The 22,636-nt window shown below is 46.3% G+C and overlaps 2 protein-coding genes, 1 long non-coding RNA gene and 1 pseudogene across 6 annotated transcripts in view; 3 read left to right on the forward strand and 1 right to left on the reverse strand.

The window, feature by feature from the left end:
- LOC144696918 (uncharacterized) overlaps window positions 1–22,636 on the reverse strand; it is a 52,154-nt gene that overhangs the window by 11,933 nt on the left and 17,585 nt on the right. The gene's annotated exons all lie outside the window — the stretch shown is intronic.
- On the forward strand, window positions 361–2,396 carry LOC144697025 (uncharacterized). 3 transcript variants are annotated; one of them, XM_078568799.1, is made up of 2 exons: window positions 361–537; window positions 1,101–2,396. In XM_078568799.1, exon 2 carries the CDS (start codon window positions 1,215–1,217, stop codon window positions 2,250–2,252), a length of 1,038 nt encoding a protein of 345 aa, XP_078424925.1. In that variant the 5' UTR covers window positions 361–537; window positions 1,101–1,214; the 3' UTR covers window positions 2,253–2,396. The 3 variants fall into 3 exon arrangements, with proteins under 3 accessions (XP_078424925.1, XP_078424926.1, XP_078424927.1); XM_078568800.1 differs by having other exon boundaries at window positions 371–520; XM_078568801.1 differs by having other exon boundaries at window positions 395–421.
- Window positions 4,597–7,837, forward strand: LOC144697454 (uncharacterized). Its single transcript, XR_013580367.1, has 2 exons — window positions 4,597–4,645; window positions 5,247–7,837. It is a non-coding gene; the product is annotated as an uncharacterized LOC144697454 (long non-coding RNA).
- LOC144698426 (uncharacterized) lies at window positions 11,060–15,888 on the forward strand (annotated as a pseudogene). Its single transcript, XR_013580516.1, has 3 exons — window positions 11,060–11,140; window positions 11,943–12,061; window positions 12,368–15,888. The product of XR_013580516.1 is annotated as an uncharacterized LOC144698426 (transcript).

A 22,636-nucleotide genomic window follows, 5' to 3' on the forward strand; every position in this document is an offset into this window, starting at 1 on the left:
ATGTATGGGAATTTTAAAAAAATCACTTGTTCATCCCACCTGCTGAGACTCCAATGAGTTCATATCTAACTGTAGGGGTTTGTTCTGCTGTTAATTACACCCAGGATAGCACTAAGCTGCCGGTGTAATTTGCTTGGCGTGTCAATTGGTTTAATAATGTTATATCTTAACCCTATGGCTGCGATCTTCATCGGACCATGAAACACAATTTTCTAGTCAAAAATATCGCTTTTCAATGGCGGTACTCTTACCCAGCATTCATGTCGACAGAAAAAGTGCCCTATCCTCACAACAGGAGCAGTTTGCGCAAGCGCAGTGACTGGTTGTGAATGGAGCTTGCGCAGTGCGTGTTCGCACTGGCCCATGCGCAGTGTGGGTGCTGGAGCTGCAGGGAGGTGGAGATGCGGCCGAGTGTCGGAGGGTAATGGAGGCGTTGGAGAGGCTTCAGAAACACCCGGCGGAGGAGGCCTCAAACCCAGAATAAGAAACTACTGGTCTCGCGGTTGCACCGACCTGGGTGGTAATTGTAGCTTCTCTGTAAGTGGGAATGGTGGCTGGTGGTGATATCCGTGGATCAGTGACCCAGATAAGCAGCCTAATGCTCGGGACAGGGGTTCAAATCCCACCGTGGCAGTTAGTGGAATTTTAAAATTAATTAATGAAATTTATTCAATGATTAAACGGGGAAAATCTGGAATGTAAGGTCAGTAATAGTGACCATGGCAGCGATTATCAATTGTTACAAAAACCCCAGTGGTTCTCTGATTGGAATTTGTCCTCCTTACCTGGTCTCCATGTGATTTCAGACCCACAGCAATGTGTTGCCCTCAGTTCAAGGGCAATTCGGGTAGGCAATCAGTGACAATCACATCCGAGGGAAAAAATAAAGAAAAACACTTCAGACCGAGGTAAATGGCGGCCATCTTTATAGGGGGAGATGTGCAGCATCCCTGTCCCTGGCAACAGGAGAAGATGTTGTGAATTTCTATCCTGGACTGACAGGGATAGATTTTGGAAACTCCTTTTAGAAGGGGAGGATTTGCACACAGCGACCTGAAACCAAGAAAAATGTTTGTCTCTTTTGACTTTTTCTTTTACAGGATATTAGAAGAGCAGGAGACAGGATTGGAGCAGAGACAGAAAACCCAAACGAAGCGTCATATCAGGATCTGATGCTCAATTCACCGTAACCTGAATATCATTGGATTTTGAACATGGAAGCAAAAAGCACCATTCACAGTCGAGAGAAACAGTATATGTGTTCTGTGTGTGGACGAGGATTCAGCCAATCATCTGGCCTGTCAAAACACAAATGTAGTCTCACCAGGGAGAAACTGTGGAAATGTGGGGACTGTGGGAAGGGATTCAGATACCGGTCTGAGCTGGAAACTCATCGGCGCAATCACACTGGAGAGAGGCCTTTCATCTGCTCTGAGTGTGGGAAGGGATTCACTACTTCAGCCATCCTGCTGACACACCAGCGAGTTCACACTGGGGAGAGACCATTCATCTGCTCCAAGTGTGGGAAGGGATTCACTTGTTCATCCCACTTGCTGAAACATCAGTGGGTTCACACTGGGGAGAGGCCATTCACCTGCCATGAGTGTGGGAAGGGATTCACTACCTCATCCATCCTGCTGATACACCAGCGAGTTCATACTGGAGAGAGACCATTCATCTGCTCCGAGTGTGGAAAGGGATTCTCTACCTCATCCACCCTGCTGAAACACCAGCGACTTCACACTGGGGAGAGACCGTTCGCCTGCACTGAGTGTGGAAAGGGATTCACTGATTCATCTGACTTGCTGAAACACCAGCGAATTCACAATGAGGAGAGGCCATTCACCTGCTCCGAGTGTGGGAAGGGATTCACTCAATCATCCACCCTGCTGAAACACCAGCGAGGTCACACCGGGGAGAGGCCGTTCACCTGCTCTGAGTGTGGGAAGGGATTCACTCAGTCATTCATTCTGCTAAAACACCAGCGAGTTCACACTGGGGAGAGGCCGTTCACCTGCTCCAGTTGTGGGAAGGGATTTACTGATTCATCGACCTTGCTGAGACACCAGAGAGTTCACACTGGGGAGAGGCCATTCACTTGCTCCATGTGTGGGAAAGGATTCACTCAGTCATCCAACCTGGTGAAACACCAGCGGGTTCACACTGGGGAGAGGCCGTTTATTTGCTCCAAGTGTGGGAAGGGATTTACTCAGTCATCTCACCTGCTGAAACATCAACAAGTTCACAAGTGACTGCAGTGATTGGATTTTGCAGTCAATCATGGCCAGGACTGAACTATATTCATTGGTGTCTGTTTCTGCTGATGTTAATAAACCCCAGCCCAGTTAAATGTTAATCTTGTGGATAATAGCTAAATAAATTAGCTTTGTGTTAAACACACAGTATATTGACTCTTTTTAATATCACTAACAGAGGTTAGTTCCTTTTGAAGGGCTCTTCCTCTCCCCTGTCTCCTCCATTCTCGCCCCCAACAAGTGTGAGGAGCTCATGAAGCCTCTTTGTTACCAACATTGAGACAATCTGATGAGCTGCCTCTGCTACTTTCCTCTCTTCCACTGGCTCCCCGGGCCAAACTGTCTCTAAAGCTTCCCCTTGTCTGAGCCCTGAACTCACACCTTTCTCCATCCAGCCTTCACACACACCAGTGAGTTCATATTGGAGAGAGAAGGTTTAAATGTTTAGACTGTGACAAGGGCTTTAAAAACCCACATTCACTGATACAACACCAGTGCATTCACTCTGGTTCCACTCCATTCAACTGCTCTCAGTGTGGGAAGAGGTTGAGGCGATTGTCTATCCTGCAGTAACACCAGTGAGTTCACAGCGGGGAGAGGTCATTCACCTGTTCCATGTGTGGGAAGGGATTCACTAAGTCATTCAACCTGTTGACACCAGTGAGTTCACAATGATGGAAGATTTTTAAAATCTCTTGGTTATAGGAAGTGTTTTTAAAAGTTCTGTGGAGCTGACGTGCCATCAACACATTCACACTGATGAGACCATTCAAGAGCTCCCAAGGCTCAGGTGATCATGTGAGCTCAGTGTCCACCAGCGCACTCTCACTGGGGAGAGACCATTCGCCTGTTCTGTGTGTGGGAAGAGATTCACTCAGTCATCCCACCTCACTACACATCAATATGCCCACATAGAAAAGAACCCCTTCCAATGTTTTAATGGATCTGCTGATACACAAACACATACATATTGGTGTGAAAATATCACCTGCTCCTCAAGTGTGAAGAGACTCACTAATTCATCTCACCTACTGACACACCAGCGAGTTCACAAGTGTCTGCAGGTATTGGATTCTGCTGCTATTGCTGCCGTTAATCACATCCAGGACTGAATCATGTTCATTCTGATTTTGGGGGTTTGTTTCTGCTGATTTAAATAATCCCTGTAACCTTGTTTTCATTCTGAAATGGGATGTGGGCTTTGCTGGCTTGGCCAGCCTTTATTGCCCTTGAGAAGGTAGTGGTGAGTCACCATTTTGAACCACTGCAGTCCATGTGGTGTTGGTACACCCACAGTGCTGTTAGGAAGGGTTTGAGTTTAATATTTTTACATATTAATATTAATATTAATACATATAAAATAAACACATTGTTGTAGATTTAGGCACTTCTGACCTGACTTTAACATCAGCTGGCTGCAGCTCAGAAAGGAGAATCTGGGAGAGGACCATACAGCAGGAACAGAACTTCAGCCTGGACACTCCTTCAGGATCACACTGAGAGGGACAAACGGCACTTTGGTCTTTTTCATCTCTCTTCACTGACAGCAAACTCCCCATGGTTCAGGGCTCCTTGACGCGGATCAGAAGGCTCCATTACAAATGTGTTTAGAGTCAGGAAGAACAACGGTGAATGCTGGAAAAGTGTCAAATCAGAGATTACTGTAAAACTGTGATCTGTTCCTGACTGAAAGTGAAACGGCATGTTTAAGTTTGCAGTCTCAAAATGACTGTGGTAATTATTCTTTGAAGATTTAACACATTTGTGTGACAGTCCTGAATCTACGAATTTAAGGCTGGTGTTAATACGTTTAAAACCAACCCATTTAAAATAGATCTGCAAAAGTCTGCATTACAAGAACAGATGGTGGAGTTCAGAGCAGGAGCCTGTTAACTGCTGGGACGTTTGATCTCCAGGAAAAGAAGGATCTGCAGTGTGTTTCCAGGAATTCCCTGTTTTATTGATGTGTGTGTTTTCGACACCAGGAGAAGTATAAATACACAACCCGGAACATCCACGGGGTCCAATCCCCACAGCTCCTCCCGCTGTGGAACACCACCTCCAGCCCCGCCCCTCATTCACTCCCATTGGCTGGAGGACCAGCTCCTCCCGCAGTGGAACACCACCTCCATCCCCGCCCCTTCATTCACTCCCATTGGCTAGAGGACCAGCCGCTCCCGCTGTGGAACACCACCTCCAGCCCCGCCCCTCATTCACTCCCATTGGCTGGAGAATCAGCTGCTCCCGCCCGGTCCTCCAGACCCGCCCCTCCTCCTATTGGTCCGGAGCTGCTGTCAATCATCATGCCAGGAGCTGGAGCATGCGCAGTTGGGTAAGAAGCCGGACTCAGGAGATCGGTCGGAAATTGGCAGCGGGACAGAAGCTGCCGGGTGAGCGGGAGGATGGAGCCGGCGGCGGGGGTGAGATAGGCGGGTTCATAAACACCCGGTGTAGGCCCCAAACCCGATCATGAAGAACCCGGTGCCGGATTTTAACAGCTGCGGGGCTTCTCCCTCCCGGGAACAGGCCCAGGTTAACGGCCGCCATCCTGGGTCAGCGAGTGGAGGATGGTTCACATCAGAGGATGGGGGAGGGGGGACAAGAAATAAGAGGTTACACTTTGGGCTCAAATCAATGAGGAATCTGATCTGTGGGAAGGAAGGAAACCCTGGGAGGTGGGCGGAGAGGATTCAGAAACACCCGCTGGAGGCCCCAAACCCCCAGTAAGACTCATTGATTTTATTGTCAGTCTGCAGACAGGAGCTGGAGAACTGAACCCAGGCAGAGGAAAGGGAGAGAGAAAACTGGGAGTGGAGGAAAGAGATGGTGAGATGGGTTTGGATTTCAGCCCAGGGACGAGGGAGAGTGTGTGAGACGGGGATTTACAGCTTTGGGGGAACAAGAGGGGAAAAAATGTTCCATAGAAACTAGAATTGTCTGTTCTGAATTTCTATCCTGGACTGACAGTGATGACTTTTGTAACATTTACAGGCTATTAGAGGAGGAGGATTTACAGATGTGAGACTCAAACAGACATCACATCAAGATCTGATTGATTGAATTACTCAATACATCAGGACCTGAATATCATCGACCTTTGAATATGGAAGGAGAAATGTTTTTCTGTTCTGTCTGTGGGAAAAGATTTCAAACATCATTGTGACTGGAAAAGCACTGAGACACACACACCCGAGTGAGAGTGTTCCAGTGCACTGACTGTGGAAAGAGCTTTAGCCACTTACACAGCCTGTAAAAACTACACACCACTCACATTGGGGAGAAACCATACACGCGTTGTGTGTGGACAAGGCTTCAACTGATTGTCCAATTTGGAGTGACACAAGGACACTGACACCATGGAGAAACCGTGGAAATGTGGGGACTGTGGTAAAGGATTCAATTATCCATCCTTGCTGAAAAACCATCAACCATTCACACTCGGGAAAAACCATTTACCTGCTCTGTGTGTGAGAAGGCATTTACTCAGTTATCCTGCCTCCAGTCACACCAACAAACTCACACTGAGGAGAGGCCGTTCAGCTGCTTTTCCTATGGAAAGAGGTTCAGGTCTTCATCCAACCTCATTGCACATCAGCGAGTTCACGCTGGGGAGAGGCCATTTACCTGCTCTGTGTGTGGGAAGGGATTCAGTCGGTCCTCCCATCTGCTGGAGCACCAACAAACTCACACAGAGGAGAGGCCGTTCAGCTGCACCAATTGTGGAAAGAGGTTCAGGTCTTCACCCAATCTCATTGCGCACCAGCGGGTTCAATCTGGGGAGAAACCGTTCACTTGCTCCGTGTGTGGGAAGGAATACACTCACCCATTCAACCTGCTGATACACCAGCGAACTCACACGGGCGAGAGGCCATTCACCTGCTCCGTGTGTGGGAAGGGATTCACTAAATCCTTCAACCTGGTGATACACCAACGCACTCACACTGGGGAGAGGCCATTCACCTGCTGTGTGTGTAGGAAAGGATTCACTCAGCCATCTAACCTGCTGACACATCAGCAAATTCATAAGTGACTGCAGGAGTTCGATTCTGCTGTTATTGTCCTTGGATCATGTCCAGGACTGATATTCTGACAATATTATGTTTGTTGATGTTAACAACTCTCATAACTGGCTGGAGTTTAATATTCTGGAGATGTCACTGGTTTTCAGGACTGCAGTGTCCTTTTTTAAAAGCACCATCTGTGATCTTTCCCCTTAATTCAAGAACTCTCACCAGGAACTAATTTACAATAAAATTATGAAGTTTTATTTCAATCCTAAATTGATCTTTAATGCAAAATCTACAGTTCAGTGTCTGAAAGGCTCCACTGATTAACAGCTCCGATTAGAAAGTGCTGATTAATCCTAACTGACAATTCTTACTGACTTACACATTCTTCATAGTGAAACCTCCAATTTGAAATTAAATTATCAAGAAGCATGAAACAAAACAGTAAAATATTTTACAGGCACATCAATAAAAGCTTCATCAATTAACATTGATATTGATGAAGTTTGGAAGTCGCTGATTCAATCATTTCTGACACAGCAGCAGCAACATTTGGTAAAGGTGGAACCCACAACAAAGACTGGTTTGAGATCCACTCAGCAGAGATGGCATCTGCCATTGAAGCAAAAAGCAAAACCAACCTGATGCACAACATAAACCCAACAGCTAGAACACTGCATAACTTGAATGTAGCCAAGACACTCGTGTAAAAGACCGGGAGAAACTGTGTAAGTAAACACTGGATCAGTCTGTGTCCAGGAATTTAAACTGCCTGTGACAATGGAAATCTGCAACGTATGGTGGGATCAAGAGGGCGCTTGGTCCGACCATCACCAAAGTTGCCCTCCTGAGATCGGAATATGGTGAAGTATTCACCAACGGAAGTAAACAGATGTCCCCCTGAGAAAATATTTCAAACATCTCTGTGACTGGACATCACTGTGAGCTGTACTCCTCTGAAACGGACATCTCCCAGTCTCGGTTTGACACTCTCCCGCAGCTTTCTGTCATGGTTGAGTTGGATGAGCTCGAAAAGGCCATTGATTGTTCAGCAAGCAGAAAGGCACCTGGCAAGGATGGAATTCCAGCTGAACTGCTCAAGCACGGAAAGTCCCATCTACTGTCACACATTCATGACCTCCTCCTTCTCTGGTAAAAAGTCTCATGGATTGTTTCTTTTGTGCAGTGAATCTTTTTTCTTTGATTAGCTCGTGCTAAATTGCTTATAACATGTCAACACCATGTTTTTTATTGATTTACTTATTAATTCATCTGGTAAATTATGTTGTTCTCTTTCTTGCATCTATGTGATTCTCTCATTGCTTTTCTCACAGTTTATACCTGAATATCTCATCTCTCTGACAGATTTAATAACGTCTTTTTATTTGGTTAATCACCTGACTATCCAGCTCAGTGAGCAGAATACACGTCATCTGTCCTTTCAGATCCTTAATCAGCTCACAGTTTCTCATCTTATCCTTCTGGAGCCTGCTTCTATTGCTGGTCCTTAGTTTTTAATGTGTTTAAGTGTGGTTACTGTTGAGAAACGTTTAATAAAGTTATTGGAATTATTCAGGTCTTCCCCATCTGGTCTCCCTCTGTCTACATTCCCCACCTCGAGGCTCAAGAACGTTCTTCCTTTTCAAAGCTTTTCTCTTGGTCAGTACAAACATTTCCATTATATTCTTTCTCCTTGTAACCTGTCTTAAAATTCCCTTCATCAAGCAGACCATCAAGATAAGGGGATTTTTTAAAAAATCATTTACTGGATATGGGCACCACTGACTAGGCCAGCATTTATTACCCATCCCTAATTACCCTTGAGAAGGTGGTGGTGAGCTGCCTTCTTGAACTGCTGCAGTCCATGTGGTGTAGGTACACCCACAGTGCTGTTAGGGAGGGAGTTCCAGGATTTTGACCCAGCGACAGTGAAGAAACGGCAATATATTTCCAAGTCAACATTAACATCATCTGTGATACCAGGAGGAAAGTAGAGACTGTCATGCAGGGATGTCGTTCTGTATTTCACACTATCTCCCACCCAGGGTAGCAATAGCCTTCTTAATGTTAATGTTTTGTTGTTGCCTCTGCCCCAGATGTTGTTCAATATAGATTTAAAGTTCAATGGAGTTGGATGGTCAAAACTGCTCTCAGCCCCTGGAGGATAATGTTTACATGAATTTCTCTTGACTTTGTGGCCCTTACAACAGACATCGATACTTTATCTCCAGTAATAGTCAGGTTGGCTGGTGTTGTTCACCCGATAAAACAGGAATTGTCTCTGTGTGAGTATGTCTGTGTGTGTGAGAGGTTGGGGGGGTGGGTGGATGAGGGTATAGCTGTGTGCATGTGAGGGCTGTCCGTGTCTCTCTATATGTGTATGAGAGACAGAGAGAGAGAGCCTGTGAAAATCTGAGAGTTTGTGTGCAGTTTCTCATTGGCTGTAACACAAACCTTCCCAATTAAACAGGAAACAAAAATAAAAATACCTGGAAAAACTCAGCAGGTCTGGCAGCATCTGCGGAGAGGAACACAGTTAACGTTTCGAGTCTGTCTGACTCTTCAACAGAACTAAGTAAAAATAGAAAAGAGGTGAAATATTTCAACTCTTTTCTATTTTTACTTAGTTCTGTTGAAGAGTCATACGGACTCGAAACGTTAACTGTGCTCCTCTCCGCAGATGCTGTCAGACCTGCTGAGTTTTTCCAGGTATTTTTATTTTTGTTTTGGATTTCCAGCATCCGCAGTTTTTTGCTTTTATCTTCCAATTAAACAGGAGTTGTCTCTGTGTGTGTATGTCTGTGTGTGTTATGGGGGGTGCCTATTCGGGGGTGGGGGAGGTGATAGCTGTGTGTGTGTGAGGGTTCTCTGTTTGTCTCTGTGTGTATGAGACAGAGAGAGAGTCTTTGCTGCTTCTCATTCGCTGCATCAGAAACCTTCCTCTTTCTGAGCAGACAATGCTGGTTCTCTGAGAATCTCACTGAGTGATTTGAATGGTACCATTCAGAGATTCTTCATCCAGGGTGAACCACAGGCTGACCATGTGTTGTGTAAAACCTGACATCTACACAACCAGGCCTCACTTCTCCTGGAACAACATGAAGTGTCTGCTGCTTTCCAGGTCCCTTCCTTTCCCCTCACTATTATCCTCAGATAGTTCACAATTCTTTGAGTACATCATTCTCCAATATGCCTATGGTCTTCACTTTAAATACTTCCATTGGTCTTAGCAATCGATAGCAATGGGATCACAGGAATCAGTTTTGAAATACTATCACCCAGATTTTAAAGTTTCCTGGTGTGATACCTCCTCCCTAACCTGTCGTAACCCTTCTGCCCATTAATTTGTTCAAACCAGGAACTCTCCTTGTTCGAATGGTGACATTCCCTATCTGCCCAGATATTCCTTTAAGTTAGCCCTTGAACTGTTTGTGCATTGTTTCATCATGTTCCCACATTTCACTAACAAATGTTGAAACATAGATAGACATAGAAAATCGAAGCAGGAGCAGGAATGGTAGGACCCTGGGAAGTACCGAGGAGCAGAGGGACCTTGGTGTGCATGTCCACCAGTCCCTTAAGGTAGTGGGACAGGTAGATAATTTGGTTAAGAAGGCATATGGGATACTTGCCTTTATTAGCTGAGGCATAAAATATGAGAGCAGGGAGGTTATGCTGGAACTGTATAAAATGCTGGTTAGGCCACAGCTAGAGTATTGCGTGCAGTTCTGGAATCCACATTACAGGAAGGGTGTGATTGCATGAGAGAGAGCGCAGAGGAGATTTACCAGGATGTTGCCTGGGCTGGAGAGTTTTATTATGAGGAGAGACTAGTTAGACTGGGATTATTTTTCATGGAGCAGAGGAGATTGAGGGGGGACATGATTGAGGTGTATAAAATTATGAGGGGCAAAGATAAGGTAGACAAGAAGGAACTTTTCCCCTTGGTGGAGGGATCAATAACCAGGGGGTGTAGATTTAAGGTAAGGGCAGGAGGTTTAGCGAGGATGTGAGGAAGAATTTTTTCACCCAGAGGATGGTGGGAATCTCGAACTCACTGCCTGAAAGGGTGGTAGAGGCAGAAACCCTCATAACATTTAAGAAGTATTTGGATGTGCAGTGGCGATGCCATGACATACAAGGCTATGGGTCTAGTTATGCAAAATGGGATTAGAACAGTTAGGTACTTGTTTGACCAGGGCAGACTCGATGGGCCAAAGGGCCTTTTTCTGTGCTGTCGGCCTCTATGACTCTATGAGTAGGTAATTTGGCCCCTCGAGGCTGCTCTGCCACTCAATATGATCTTGGCTGATTCTCTATCTCAACGCCATACTCCTCCCCCCCCCCCCCGCGATACCATTTGACACCTTTAGAGTCTAGAAATCTATTTCCTTCTTAAATATACCCCATGACTTGGCCTCCATAGCCTTCTGTTATAGAGAATTCCACCACCTTCTGTGTGAAGTTTCTCCTCATCTCAGTCCTAAATGGCTGACCCCGTATCCTGAGATTGTTTGAAATGTTTGCTCCACACCCACAGGGTTTCATCTGTTTAAAGCCACTAACAGAAAGGTCCAGTTTTCTCCTGGAGTTTGAGACAAATCAGCTTTCAAAATGATGCAGAGTTTCAGCCAATGAGGGAGATCTGCGCTTAGCCCCGCCCCTCTTTCATTCCGATTGTTGGAGGACCATCTGCTACAGCGCGGTCCTCCAGTCCCGCCCCATCTTCCCATTGGTCCGGAGCTGCCGTCAATCACTCCCTGGGCATTGTGATCTGGAGCATGCGCAGTACGGGTGATGTCCGTGGACAGACACTTGTTTGTCTCATCTTCAGGCGGTGAGGATGCTCCGAATCGGAGCCAGCGTTCGGAGCACTGGGTGGGCGGGAAGGCTTCATAAGCATCTTGTGTATGGCTAAAAGACCAAGCAGGAGACTGCCGTCCCAGGATTGCATCGGGCGGCAGCTTTGGGGCTTTTGTCGGTGAAGACCCGGGTTAACGGCCGCCATCTTTGCAGGTGAACAAGCAGCAATGCGCATGCGCGGCTGTCCCTGTCAGCAGGAGCAGAGAATATTGTGAATTTCTATCCTGGACTGACAGGGATGGGATTTGGAAACTCCTTTTACAGGGGGTTAGAAGGGGAGGATTTACACACAGCAAACTCAAACCAAGAGACATGTTTGTCTCCTCTGATATAAGTCCTTAAATGGGTTGGACAGGTAAATGTGGACAGAATGTTTCCACTGAGCCATGAAAACACAATAGGGACTAATAAACCCGAGGGGAAAATGGGATATTTCTTTCCTCAGACAGTTGTTAGAATGTGGAACTTGCTACTACAGGAAGTGGCTGAGACAAATACCTTAGATGCATTCAAAAGGAAACTAGATGAGAACATGAGAGAAAAGAGATTAGAAAGATAAACTGAAAGACTGAGATAAGGTCGGCAGAATGGGAGGAGACTCATGTGGAGTGGAACTCCAGGACAGACTGGATAGACTGAATGGTCTGTTTGTGTAATGTATATTCCTTGTAATTCTTTGTAAACTTATCTTCCAGGAAATAGAAGAGGAGGATTTGTAGTCAGGAAAATCAAACCAAACCTCACATCTGACAGAGCCAATCAGTTCATCGAGATCTGAAGATTTGTACATCTGAAGGGCTTTAATTGACTGTCTCAGCTGGAAACTGGCGAGAGGCCGTTCACCTGCTCCTCCTGTGTGAAGGGATTGATACAGCTGGTAAACATGCTGATACGTCAGCGAGCTCACAACACTGAGAGTCCATTCACCTGCTCCGTGTGTGGGAAGAAATTCATGTGTTCATCCAACCTGCTGGCACACCAACTCGATCACTTTGATGAGAAGCCTCTTCATACTCTGAATCTGGGAAAATCTTTGAAACTTCTGAGGAGCTGGTCCAACACCAGCGAGTCAGTGCATCTCACTGAGCACCAGTGAGTTCACACCAAGGACAGGCCGTTCAGCTGCTCCCAGTGTGGGAAGAGATTCACTGAGTCCTCCCAATACACTAAGCACCAATTGGTTTACTCAGAAAAGAGACCTTTTAAATGTTCAGAATGTGATAGGATCTTTAAACGATGCAGGAAGCTGCTGAGACACCAGTGCACTCACACCAGCAAGAGGCCATTCACTTGCTCCGTGTGTAGCAAGAGCTTCACCCATTCAGTCCACCTTCTGAAGCACGAGGATGTTCACAATGGGGAGAGACCCTTCATCTGCTCTGTGTGTGGGAATGGATTCACTCGGTCATCCAACCTCCAGGCACACCAACGGGTTCACACCGGGGAGAGGCCGTTCACATGCTCCGAGTGTGGGAAGACATTTACTCACTCATTCCACCTTCTGACACACCAGTGAATTCACACTGGGGAGAGACCGTTCACCTGCCGAGTGTGGGCAGGGTTTCACTCGGTCATCCCACCTGGTGAGACACCAGCGAGGTCACACTGGGGAGAGGCCGTTCCCCTGCTCTGAGTGGGACAAGGGAGTTTCTGAATCCTCCCAATACACTGAACACCAATGTGTTCACTCTGATAAGAGAACTTTTAAATGTTCTGAATGTGAGAAGACCTTTACAAGAAGCAATGACCTGCTGAGACACCAGCGCACTCACACCGGGGAGAGGCCCTTCCTGTGCTCCGAGTGTGGGAAGAGATTTGTTCATACATCTGATCTGGTGAAACACCAGCGAATTCACACAGGGGAGAGACCGTTCACCTGCTCTGAGTGTGGGAAGGGATTCACCCAGTCAGCCAACCTGTGGATACACCAACGAGTTCACAGTAGGGAGAGACCATTTCTCTGCTCTGAGTGTGGGAAGAGAGTCACTCAGTTAACCAACCTGCTGAGACACCAGTGAGTTCACACTTAGGAGAAACCTTTTAAATGCCAAGACTGTGGGAAGTGCTATAAAACGTCCGGAGAACTGATGTACCATCAACGTGTTCACACTGATGAGAGACCGTTCAGTTGCTCTCACTGCAGGACTGGGTTCAGGAAATCTTCTCAACTCACTTTACACCAGCGAACTCACACTGGGGAGAGGCCGTTCACCTGCTCCAACTATGGGAAGGGATTTGCTCACTCAGGCAACCTGCTGAAACATCAGCGAATTCACACTGGGGAGAAGCCGTTCACCTGCACCAAGTGTGGGAAGGGATTTACTTGTTCACACCACCTGCTGAGACACCAGCGAGTTCACAGGTCACCGGCAAAGTTGAATTTTCTTGTTTTTGCTGCTGAGAATCACATCCAGGACTGAACCTTTTCTTCTTTCTAACTCTAGAGTATTTCAGTTCTCCAACCTTCAGTTACTGTCATGGACAAGTCCTAGCTCCCCATACCTTCTAGGCTGTCTCTCCTAGCCTTGGGATCCAGGGAAGATGCACTCAGGATCAATAAACACAAAACCCAATCTGTTAATCACTTTCAGCTCCTGGACTTAGTGTGTGCCCCCAGCATCTCTCTTGCCTTCGATGTGTAAATAGCACATCATGTCTGTAAACCTGGTTTAAATTGAAATCCACTCAGTAAATGTATTTAATGAAACACTAGCTGATGAGACAAAACTAAGGTGCCAGTGTGCAACTGCACTGCTGTGTTACCTGTGGCTCAGTGGGTAACACTCTCACCTCTCAACCAGAAGGTTGTGGGTTCAAGTCCCACTGTAGAACAACCGAGGTTGACTCTCCAGTGCAGTACTGAGGGAGTGCCTCACTGTCAGAGGTGCTATCTTACAACTGAGAATATTACACCAAGGCCCCACCTAGCTGCTTGGGTGGATGTAAAAGATCCACTGGGCTCTAATTTGAAGAAGAACAGGGGAGTTATTCCTTATGTCCTGGCCAATATTTATCCCTCAGCCAATGACACAGATCTGGTCATTATCATATTGCAGTGTATGGGAGCTTGCTGTGCACAAATTGATTGTGATGTGTTTCCTAAATTACAACAGTGATTGTGCTTCAAAAGGACTTCCCTGATGGTAGTGAAAGGTGCTATATGAATGCAAGTCTTTCTTTTCTCTGTGTTTGCCTGTAATGGAAAATGACTGAACTTCTGTTCCAGTAGAACCTTTGCTGTTATGAAATGTGGTTGAATATTAATGAGCCTCACATTCTTACTCATGTCTGCTGCAATTGTGTAGAAAGGGAATGTGTAAAGAGCTGGTCTTTGTATGGAGATGTGAACCAAGGAATGTGATAGTGATACAGCCTTGTGCTCACACTCAGAACAATGCACCGATATCCTTGTGGTTATGGTTTGAGCAGAGTCAGATCACTGATGTAGTGAACAAGTTAAATATAAATATCTCCAGTGTAGCAGCAGCTTGTCAGATCAGAACTGGGGAGAAGGGGCAAATGAAGTTGAATACACATGAATGTGAGGTTGTAGATTTTCGTCAGAAGAATAAGGAGGTCACTTATTACTTGGAAGATGTGAGGCTGGGTGGGGTAGAGGAACAATTAGATGGAGTGTAAATGCGTCAATCAGAGCAAGGCCATAAAAAGAGCAAATTGAGCATAAGGTTTTATTTCACGAGGAATGGAATTGGAAAGTGGGGAAGTTCTGCTAAAGCTGTCTGGAACCTTGGTCAAACCACACTGAGAGTAATGAGTACAGCTCTGGTCACCATTTTATAAAAAGGATGGAGGGATACTGGAGAGGGAGTAGAGATGACTTACAAGGTTGATACCTGAAATACATATGAAGAAAAGATTGATCGACTGGGTCTCTTGTCTCTTGAAAAAGGAAGGTTGAAAGGTGGCCTAATAGAGGTCTTTAAAATTGTGAAAGATTTCGATAGAGGGGACACAGAGAGAATGTTTTCTCTCATGGGGAAGAGAATAACCAGAGGTCTTCAATAGAAGATGGTGTAAAATTATTAACACTGAACTCGGTTAAAACCCCTTTTGTGGTATAGTGAGGAAGGAAAATTGAGAAATAGGACTTAATATAAATTAATGCCAAGGGAGAAGATTCTGGGAAATAATGACAATCTTTAAAACACTGCAGCTAAAAGCTAAAGTTCTTGAAGATTGTTTGTGTGAGCTAAAGGCCAGAATATAGGGGCCTCTCTGAGATAAATGGCAACAGGATGTAGCAGCCTGCAGATACAAGAAAATAGAACCACAGTGAATACACGGAACATTACATGATTAAATAAGGCTAACATTGCTGTCATGAACTGTGAATATGATAAACTTAGGTGATTAATTAAGGCTAACATTGCTGATATGAATGAAACCTGATTGGCTAAGAGAAGCAATTTCAGGGCATTTTCACCACAGGGATGAGCATTGATTGGGAAGAGACAGAGGTTACTTGGATAAGAGGCAACATGAAAGAGATTCTCCTGAGCAAAGCCGTGCAGAGGAGAAGAAGCAGAGACCAGCTTCTAAGAGAGAGAAACCGAGGAGAAGAAACGGATTTGATACAAGTAGAATAACCCACGTTAAACTGTAAATCGCTGCCAGAGTTTGTCACTGTAGTTTACATGAAACTTGGTAAACTTGTCCTGACTTTGTCTCAGTAAAGTTGTTTCACAACTCAACTTTGTGACCATGTCTGTTCCTGATGGCAAAAACAGAATTAAAACCCCCCAAAACTACAGACTGTCAGTGTTTCTATTAAAGTAGAATGTATCTCTATTTACATTACAGAAGACACTGCCTCAGATTACTGTACTAAGACAATGTCACTGTTTATATTACACCAGGCCCTCTCTCAGTTGTTACTGCACTAGTCCCTGACTGCATATTTGAAATTAGACTCTTCTCTCAGTTATTATTACAATTGAGCATGAATATATTTAAATTAACGAGATCATCTCTCTGTTTATATTACAATAGATCCTTCCTCAGTTATTAATTCATGAGACCATATCTCTATTTATAACACACCAGGATCTGTCTCAGTTATTACTTCCTTGTACCATATCTCTCTTCATATTAGAATAGGCCCTATTCAAGACATTACAGTCTCTCAACCCCAGACAGCCCGCTTCTACCTCCTCCCCAAAATCCATGAACAAGACTGTCCCGGTAGACAGATCATGTCAGCCTGTTTCTGCCCCACGGAACTCATTTCTTCCTATCTTGACTCTGTTCTCTCCCCTTGTCCAGTCTCTTCCCACATACATCCGCGATTCCTCTGATGCCCTACGTGATACCAACAATTTCCAGTTCCCTGGCCCTAATCGCCTCCTCTTCACCATGGACGTCCAATCCCTCCACACCTCCATCCCCCACCAGGATGGTCTGAGGGCTCTCCACTTCTTCCTTGAACAGAGGCCCAAACAATCACCATCCACCACTACTCTCCTCCATCTGGCTGAACCTGTTCTCTCACTGAACAATTTCTCCTTTAACTAGTCTCGCTTCCTCCAAATAAAAGGTGTGGCTATGGGTACCCGCATGGGCCCCAGCTATGCCTGTCTCTTTATGGGGTATGTGGAGCATTCCTTGTTCCAGCCCTACTCAAGGCCCCTCCCACAACTCTTTCTTTGGTACATCGATGACTGTTTTGGTGCTGCTTCATGCTCTCGTCTGGACATGGAAAAATGTATCAATTTTTCTTCCAATTTCCACCCCTCCATCACCTTCACATGGTCCATCTCTGACACTTTCCTTCCACTCCTTGTCCTCTCTGTCTCAATTTCTGGTGATAGACTGTCCACTAATATTAATTACAAGCCCACCGACTCCCACAGCTACCTTGACTACAGCTCCTTACACCCTGCTTCCTGTAAGGACTCCATCCCATTCTCTCAGTTCCTTCGCCTCCGTCACATCTGTTCCGATGATGCCACTTTCCAAAATGACACTTCTGACATGTCCTCCTTCTTCCTTAGCCAAGATTTCCCACCCACTGTGGTTGACAGGGCCCTCAACCTTGTCCAACCCATCCCCTGTCCCTCTGCCCTCACACCTTCCTCTCCCTTCCAGAACCATGATAGGCTCCCCCTTGTCCTTACTTTTCACCCCACCAACCTTGGCACTCAAAGGATCATCCTCCGCCATTTCTGCCAACTACAGCATGATGCCACCACCAAACACATCTTCCCTTCACCCCCCGCTGTCAGCATTCCGTGGGAACCATTCCCTCTGGGACACCCTGGTCCACTCCTCGATTACCCCCAACACCTCACCCCCCTCCCATGGCACCTTCCCATGCAATAACAGAAGGTGCAACACCTGCCCCTTTACCTCCTCCCTTCTCACCATCCAAGGGCCCAAACACTCTTTCAGGTGAAGCAGCGCTTCACTTGTACTTCCGTCAAATTAGTCTACTGTATTCACTGCTCCCAATGTGGTCTCCTGTACATTGGAGTGACCAAACGCAGACTGGGTGACTGCTTTGGGAACACCTTCAGTCTGTCTGCAAGCATGACCCAGACCTTCCTGTTGCTTGCCATTTCAACACCCCATTCTGCTTTCATGCCCACATGTCCATCCTTGGCCTGCTGCAATGTTCCAATGAAGCCCAATGCAAACTGGAGGAACAGCACCTCATCTTCCGATTAGGCACTTTACAGCCTTCCGGACTTAACATTGAGTTCAACAATTTCAGACCATGAACTCTCTCCTCCATTCTCAACAACCCCCTTTTTATCCCCCTTTTTCAATATTCATTTTCAGTTTTTAATATTAATTTTTAGTTTTTCATTTTTTAATTTTTATTCTTTATCCACTTATTTTTATTTATTTTTGTTTTTATTCATTGTTTTATTCCCACCTTTTATCCTATATTCAATCTTTTCCCCCAACACCATCCCCTCCCCCCACCCCACCCCCACAAGGGACATCTGTCATTTGTTCATGTTGCTCTTTCCAGAGTGCTTACCTTTGTCCTGCTATTGTCACATTCTGCTTTCTGACCTTAATGCCACCATCAGCACCTCATTAACACCCCTTTGTCCTTTTGTTCATGACATCTCTGGCAGTCTCTTCTTTGCCTCCAAGTATCACTGGCCTTCTATCCAGCTTCACCTGCTCCACCGCCCACCCCCTTTAAATAGTATAAATTTCATTACATTTTTACTTCTCTTTAGCTCTGAAGAAGAGTCATGAGGACTTGAAACGTTAACTCTGTTTTTTTCTGTCCACAGATGCTGTTAGGCCTGCTGAGTTTTTCCAGCATTTTATGTTTTTGTTTCAGATTTCCAGCATCTGCAGTATGCACTAGGCCCTGTCTTAGTAAGAATATTATGAACAATTCAAAAGTACTTAATTAGTTATAAAGTGCTTTGACACATTCGATGATCATGAAATGAGCAACATAAATGCAATTATTTCCTTATATTATTTTTAACTACACTAGATCTTGTTTAATAGACCCAGTCTACTGATTACCGTACTAGAACTTGACCATGTTTATAATACACTAGACCCTGTCTGCTGATTACAGCACTAAACCTTGTCCCGAGTTATAATGCACTCGGCCATGTTTTGCTTTTTGCTGACCTTGACCATGGCTCAGTTATTATCACACCAGACCAGCCCACTGTTTACACGATCATTGTCATGGTAACTACTGCACTGTAATCTGGGCCCTCTGTCTGTTACGTTACACTAGGTCATATCACAATATATCTCAGTTATTATTACACTAGACCATGTCTCCTGTAATATTCCACGAGGCACTCTCATTTATACTGCACAAGATCAGCTGTTGGCTTATTTTATGCTAGGTGCTCTATCTAGACCCTGTCTCAGTTTATATTAATCTAGACCTTCTATCAGTGATCAATTGCAGGGCGATGGATAAAAGGGGGAGGGTCGTGTGTGTGACTAGAGAAGTGGCTCTGTGTGGTTGTCTCAGATAAAACGGGTCAAATGGCCTCCTTCAAAGATTGAACCTTTGTTTGTTTCTTGCACCAATGGCGGCCATTATTCCCAAAATTCCCCGCGCCCCAGAAACCGCTCTATCCTTTGCTCTACTCTCCGTCAGGATTTTCATATCTCTCTTTTGCCTCGTTCACTTTCATTGCTTTCCATTTCTCTCCTGGTGTTCAACAAGGTGTTTACTAAAACCCGCTTTCACAGCCATATTTCCTTTCTCAGTGACTGTCTCCGTCTTACCCCAAGTGGATTTCAACTGAAATTCCATCCCTCATGTTTCGAACCCACCCAGGATTACAGGTATCTCCGGGACATACAACGCTCCTCGGACTGCTGTTCTCGTCGCGGTCTGAGATCCACACTCAGTGCCATGCGCCGCCATATGAACACACTCGACCTCTCCCTCCAGCAGCACCGCCGCACCCTTCTTCAAAGCTGCGCGTGCCCCCAGTTTCATTTTATTCTTCGTCTCATCCGACGCCTCAACAAGAAACTTTTTCTCTTTCTCTCAAGTGCTAAGGAACGCAAGCTCCAACAACTCATCGACACCAACACCCATCCAGGACCCTCCACCCCTGCCTGTCCCTCTGTCCCCATCCCGTCTTCCAATCCCAGCCCCGGCCGTGTATTCACTATACCCCCTGACCTTCCCCTGTCCGACGCTGAACGTTTAGTGCTCAGCAAAGGACTTAGTTTCATACCCTTATGCCCTCATCTCAATGAATTTCGGGCTCGGCACGATGCTGAACTCTTCTTCCACCGCCTTCGTCTCCGTGCTCACTTCTTTGGGCAGGAGTCCTCTCCCCGTTCAACGGATCCTTTTACCCACCTCCAATATTCTCCCTCCACCTGGACCCCTCCCTCTGGATTCTCACCTTCTCTTGATCTTTTCATTGAGAACTGTCAGCATGACATTAGTCATCTCAATTTCTCTGCTCCTCCCACCCATTCTAACCTGTCTCTCTCTGAAGTTGCTGCACTCCGTTCTCTCAGGTCCAACCCTGACATTGTCATCAAACCGGCTGACAAGGGTGGTACTGTTGTCTGGCGCACTGACCTCTACCTCGCAGAGGCTGAGCGCCAACTCGCAGACACTTCCTCCTACCTCTCCCTGGACCATGACCTCACCACTGAACATCAAGCCATTGTTTCCAGGACTGTCACTGACCTCATCCTCTGGAGATCTTCCTTCCACAGCTTCCAACCTGATAGTCTCCCAACTTCGGACGGCCCGTTTCTACCTCTTACCCAAAATCCACAAACAGGATGGTCCCAGCAGACCGATCGTGTCAGCCTGTTCCTGCCCCACGGAACTCATTTCTCGCTATCTTGACTCTGTTCTCTCTCCCCTTGTTCAGTCCCTTCCCACCTACATCGGTGATTCCTCTGACACCCTACATCACATCAACAATTTCCAGTTCCCTGGCCCCAACCGCCTCCTCCTCACCATGGACGTCCAATCCCTCTACACCTCCATCCCCCACCAGGATGGTCTGGTGGCTCTCTGCTTCTTCCTCAAACAGAGGCCCGAACAATCCCCATCCACCACTACTCTTCCCCGTCTGGCTGAACTTGTTCTCATACTGAACAATTTCTCCTTTAACTCCTCTCACTTCCTCCAAATAAAAGGTGTGGCTATGGGTACCCGCATGGGCCCCAGCTATGCCTGTCTCTTTATGGGGTATGTGGAACATTCCTTGTTCCAGTCCTACTCTGGCCCCCTCCCACAACTCTTTCTCCAGTACATCGATGATTACTTCGATGCTGCTTCACGCTCTCGTCTGGACCTGGAAAAATTTATTAATTTTGCTTCCAATTTCCACCCCTCCATCATTTTCACATGGTCCATCTCTGACACTTCCCTTCCCTTCCTTGACCTCTTTGTCTCAATTTCTGGTGATAGACTGTCCACCAATATCCATTACAAGCCTACCGACTCCCACAGCTACCTCGACTACAGCTCCTCACACCCCGTTTCCTGTAAGGACTCCATCCCATTCTCTCAGTTCCTTCGCCTCCGTTGCATCTGTTCTGATGATGCCACTTTCAAAAACAGTTCTTCTGACATGTCCTCCTTCTTCCTTAACCGAGGTTTTTCACCCACGGTGGTTGACAGGACCCTCAACCATGTCCAGCCCATCTCCCGAGCATCTGCCCTCACACCTTCTCCTCCCTCCCAGAAACATGATAGGGTCCCCCTTGTCCTCACTGATCACCCCACCAGCCTCCGCATTCAAAGGATCATCCTCCGCCATTTCCGCCAACTCCAGCATGATGCCACCACCAAACACATCTTCCCTTCACCCCTCCTGGAGGCATTCCATAGGGATTGTTCCCTCTGTGACACCTTGGTCCATTCCTCCATCACCCCCTTCCTCCTCAACCCCTTCCCACAGCACCTTCCCATGCAACCCCAGAAGATGCAACACCTGCCCCTTCACTTCCCCTCTCCTCACTGTCCAAGGGCCCAAACACACTTTTCAAGTGAAGCAGCATTTCACTTGCACTTCCCTCAACTTAGTCTACTGCATTCGTTGCTCCCAATGCGGTTTCCTCTACATTGGTGGGACCAAACGCAGACTGGATGACCGCTTTGCAGAACACCTTCGGTCTGTCCACAAGCATTACCCAGACCTCCCTGTCGCTTGTCATTTCAACACTGTACCCTGCTCTCATGCCCACATGTCCATCCTTGGCTTGCTGCATTGTTCCAGTGAAGCTCAACGCAAACTGGAGGAACAGCACCTCATCTTCCAACGAGGCACTTTACAGCCTTCCGGACTGAATATTGAGTTCAACAATTTTAGATCATGAACTCTCTCCTCCATCCCCACCCCCTTTCCGTTTTTTCCCCTCCTTTTTGTTTTTTCCAATAATTTATATAGATTTTTCTTTTCCCACCTATTTCCATTATTTTTAAATGTATTTCCATCCATTGTTTTATCTCTACCTTTTAGCCTTTTTAGATTCCTTCACCCCACCCCACTAGAGCTATCCGTACCTTGTTTGTCCTGCTTTCTACCCTTAATTAGCACATTCCTTTAGATAATATCACCACCTTCAACACCTCTTTGAGCTTTTGTCTGTGACATCTTTTGATTATCTCCACCGATCACTGGCCCTTTACCTAGTTCTCTTGTCCCAACCCTGCCCCCACCCCCCCACACTTAAACCAGCTTATATTTCACCCTTTTCCTATTTTTACTTAGTTCTGTTGAAGGGTCATGAGGACTCGAAATGTTAACTCTTTTCTTCTCCACCGATGCTGCCAGACCTGCTGAGTTTTTCCAGGTATTTTTGTTTTTGTTTTGGATTTCCAGCATCCGCAGTTTTTTGCTTCTATCCAACTCGCTCCTTTCCCCAGGCGCTGAGAGTGCGCATGCTCCCCAGGACCAGCCGCGGGGCATTCTGGGCGGTTCCTTTGTTGCGAGTCGGACTCGGTGAAAACGGGAGAAGAAACCGGGAAGCGGCGGCGAGGATGGGGGAGGCGCTGCAGCATCGCTTTAATGG

This window comes from Cetorhinus maximus, chromosome 23 (assembly GCF_964194155.1).
Source record: "Cetorhinus maximus chromosome 23, sCetMax3.hap1.1, whole genome shotgun sequence".
Classification (NCBI taxonomy): Eukaryota; Metazoa; Chordata; class Chondrichthyes; order Lamniformes; family Cetorhinidae; genus Cetorhinus; species Cetorhinus maximus.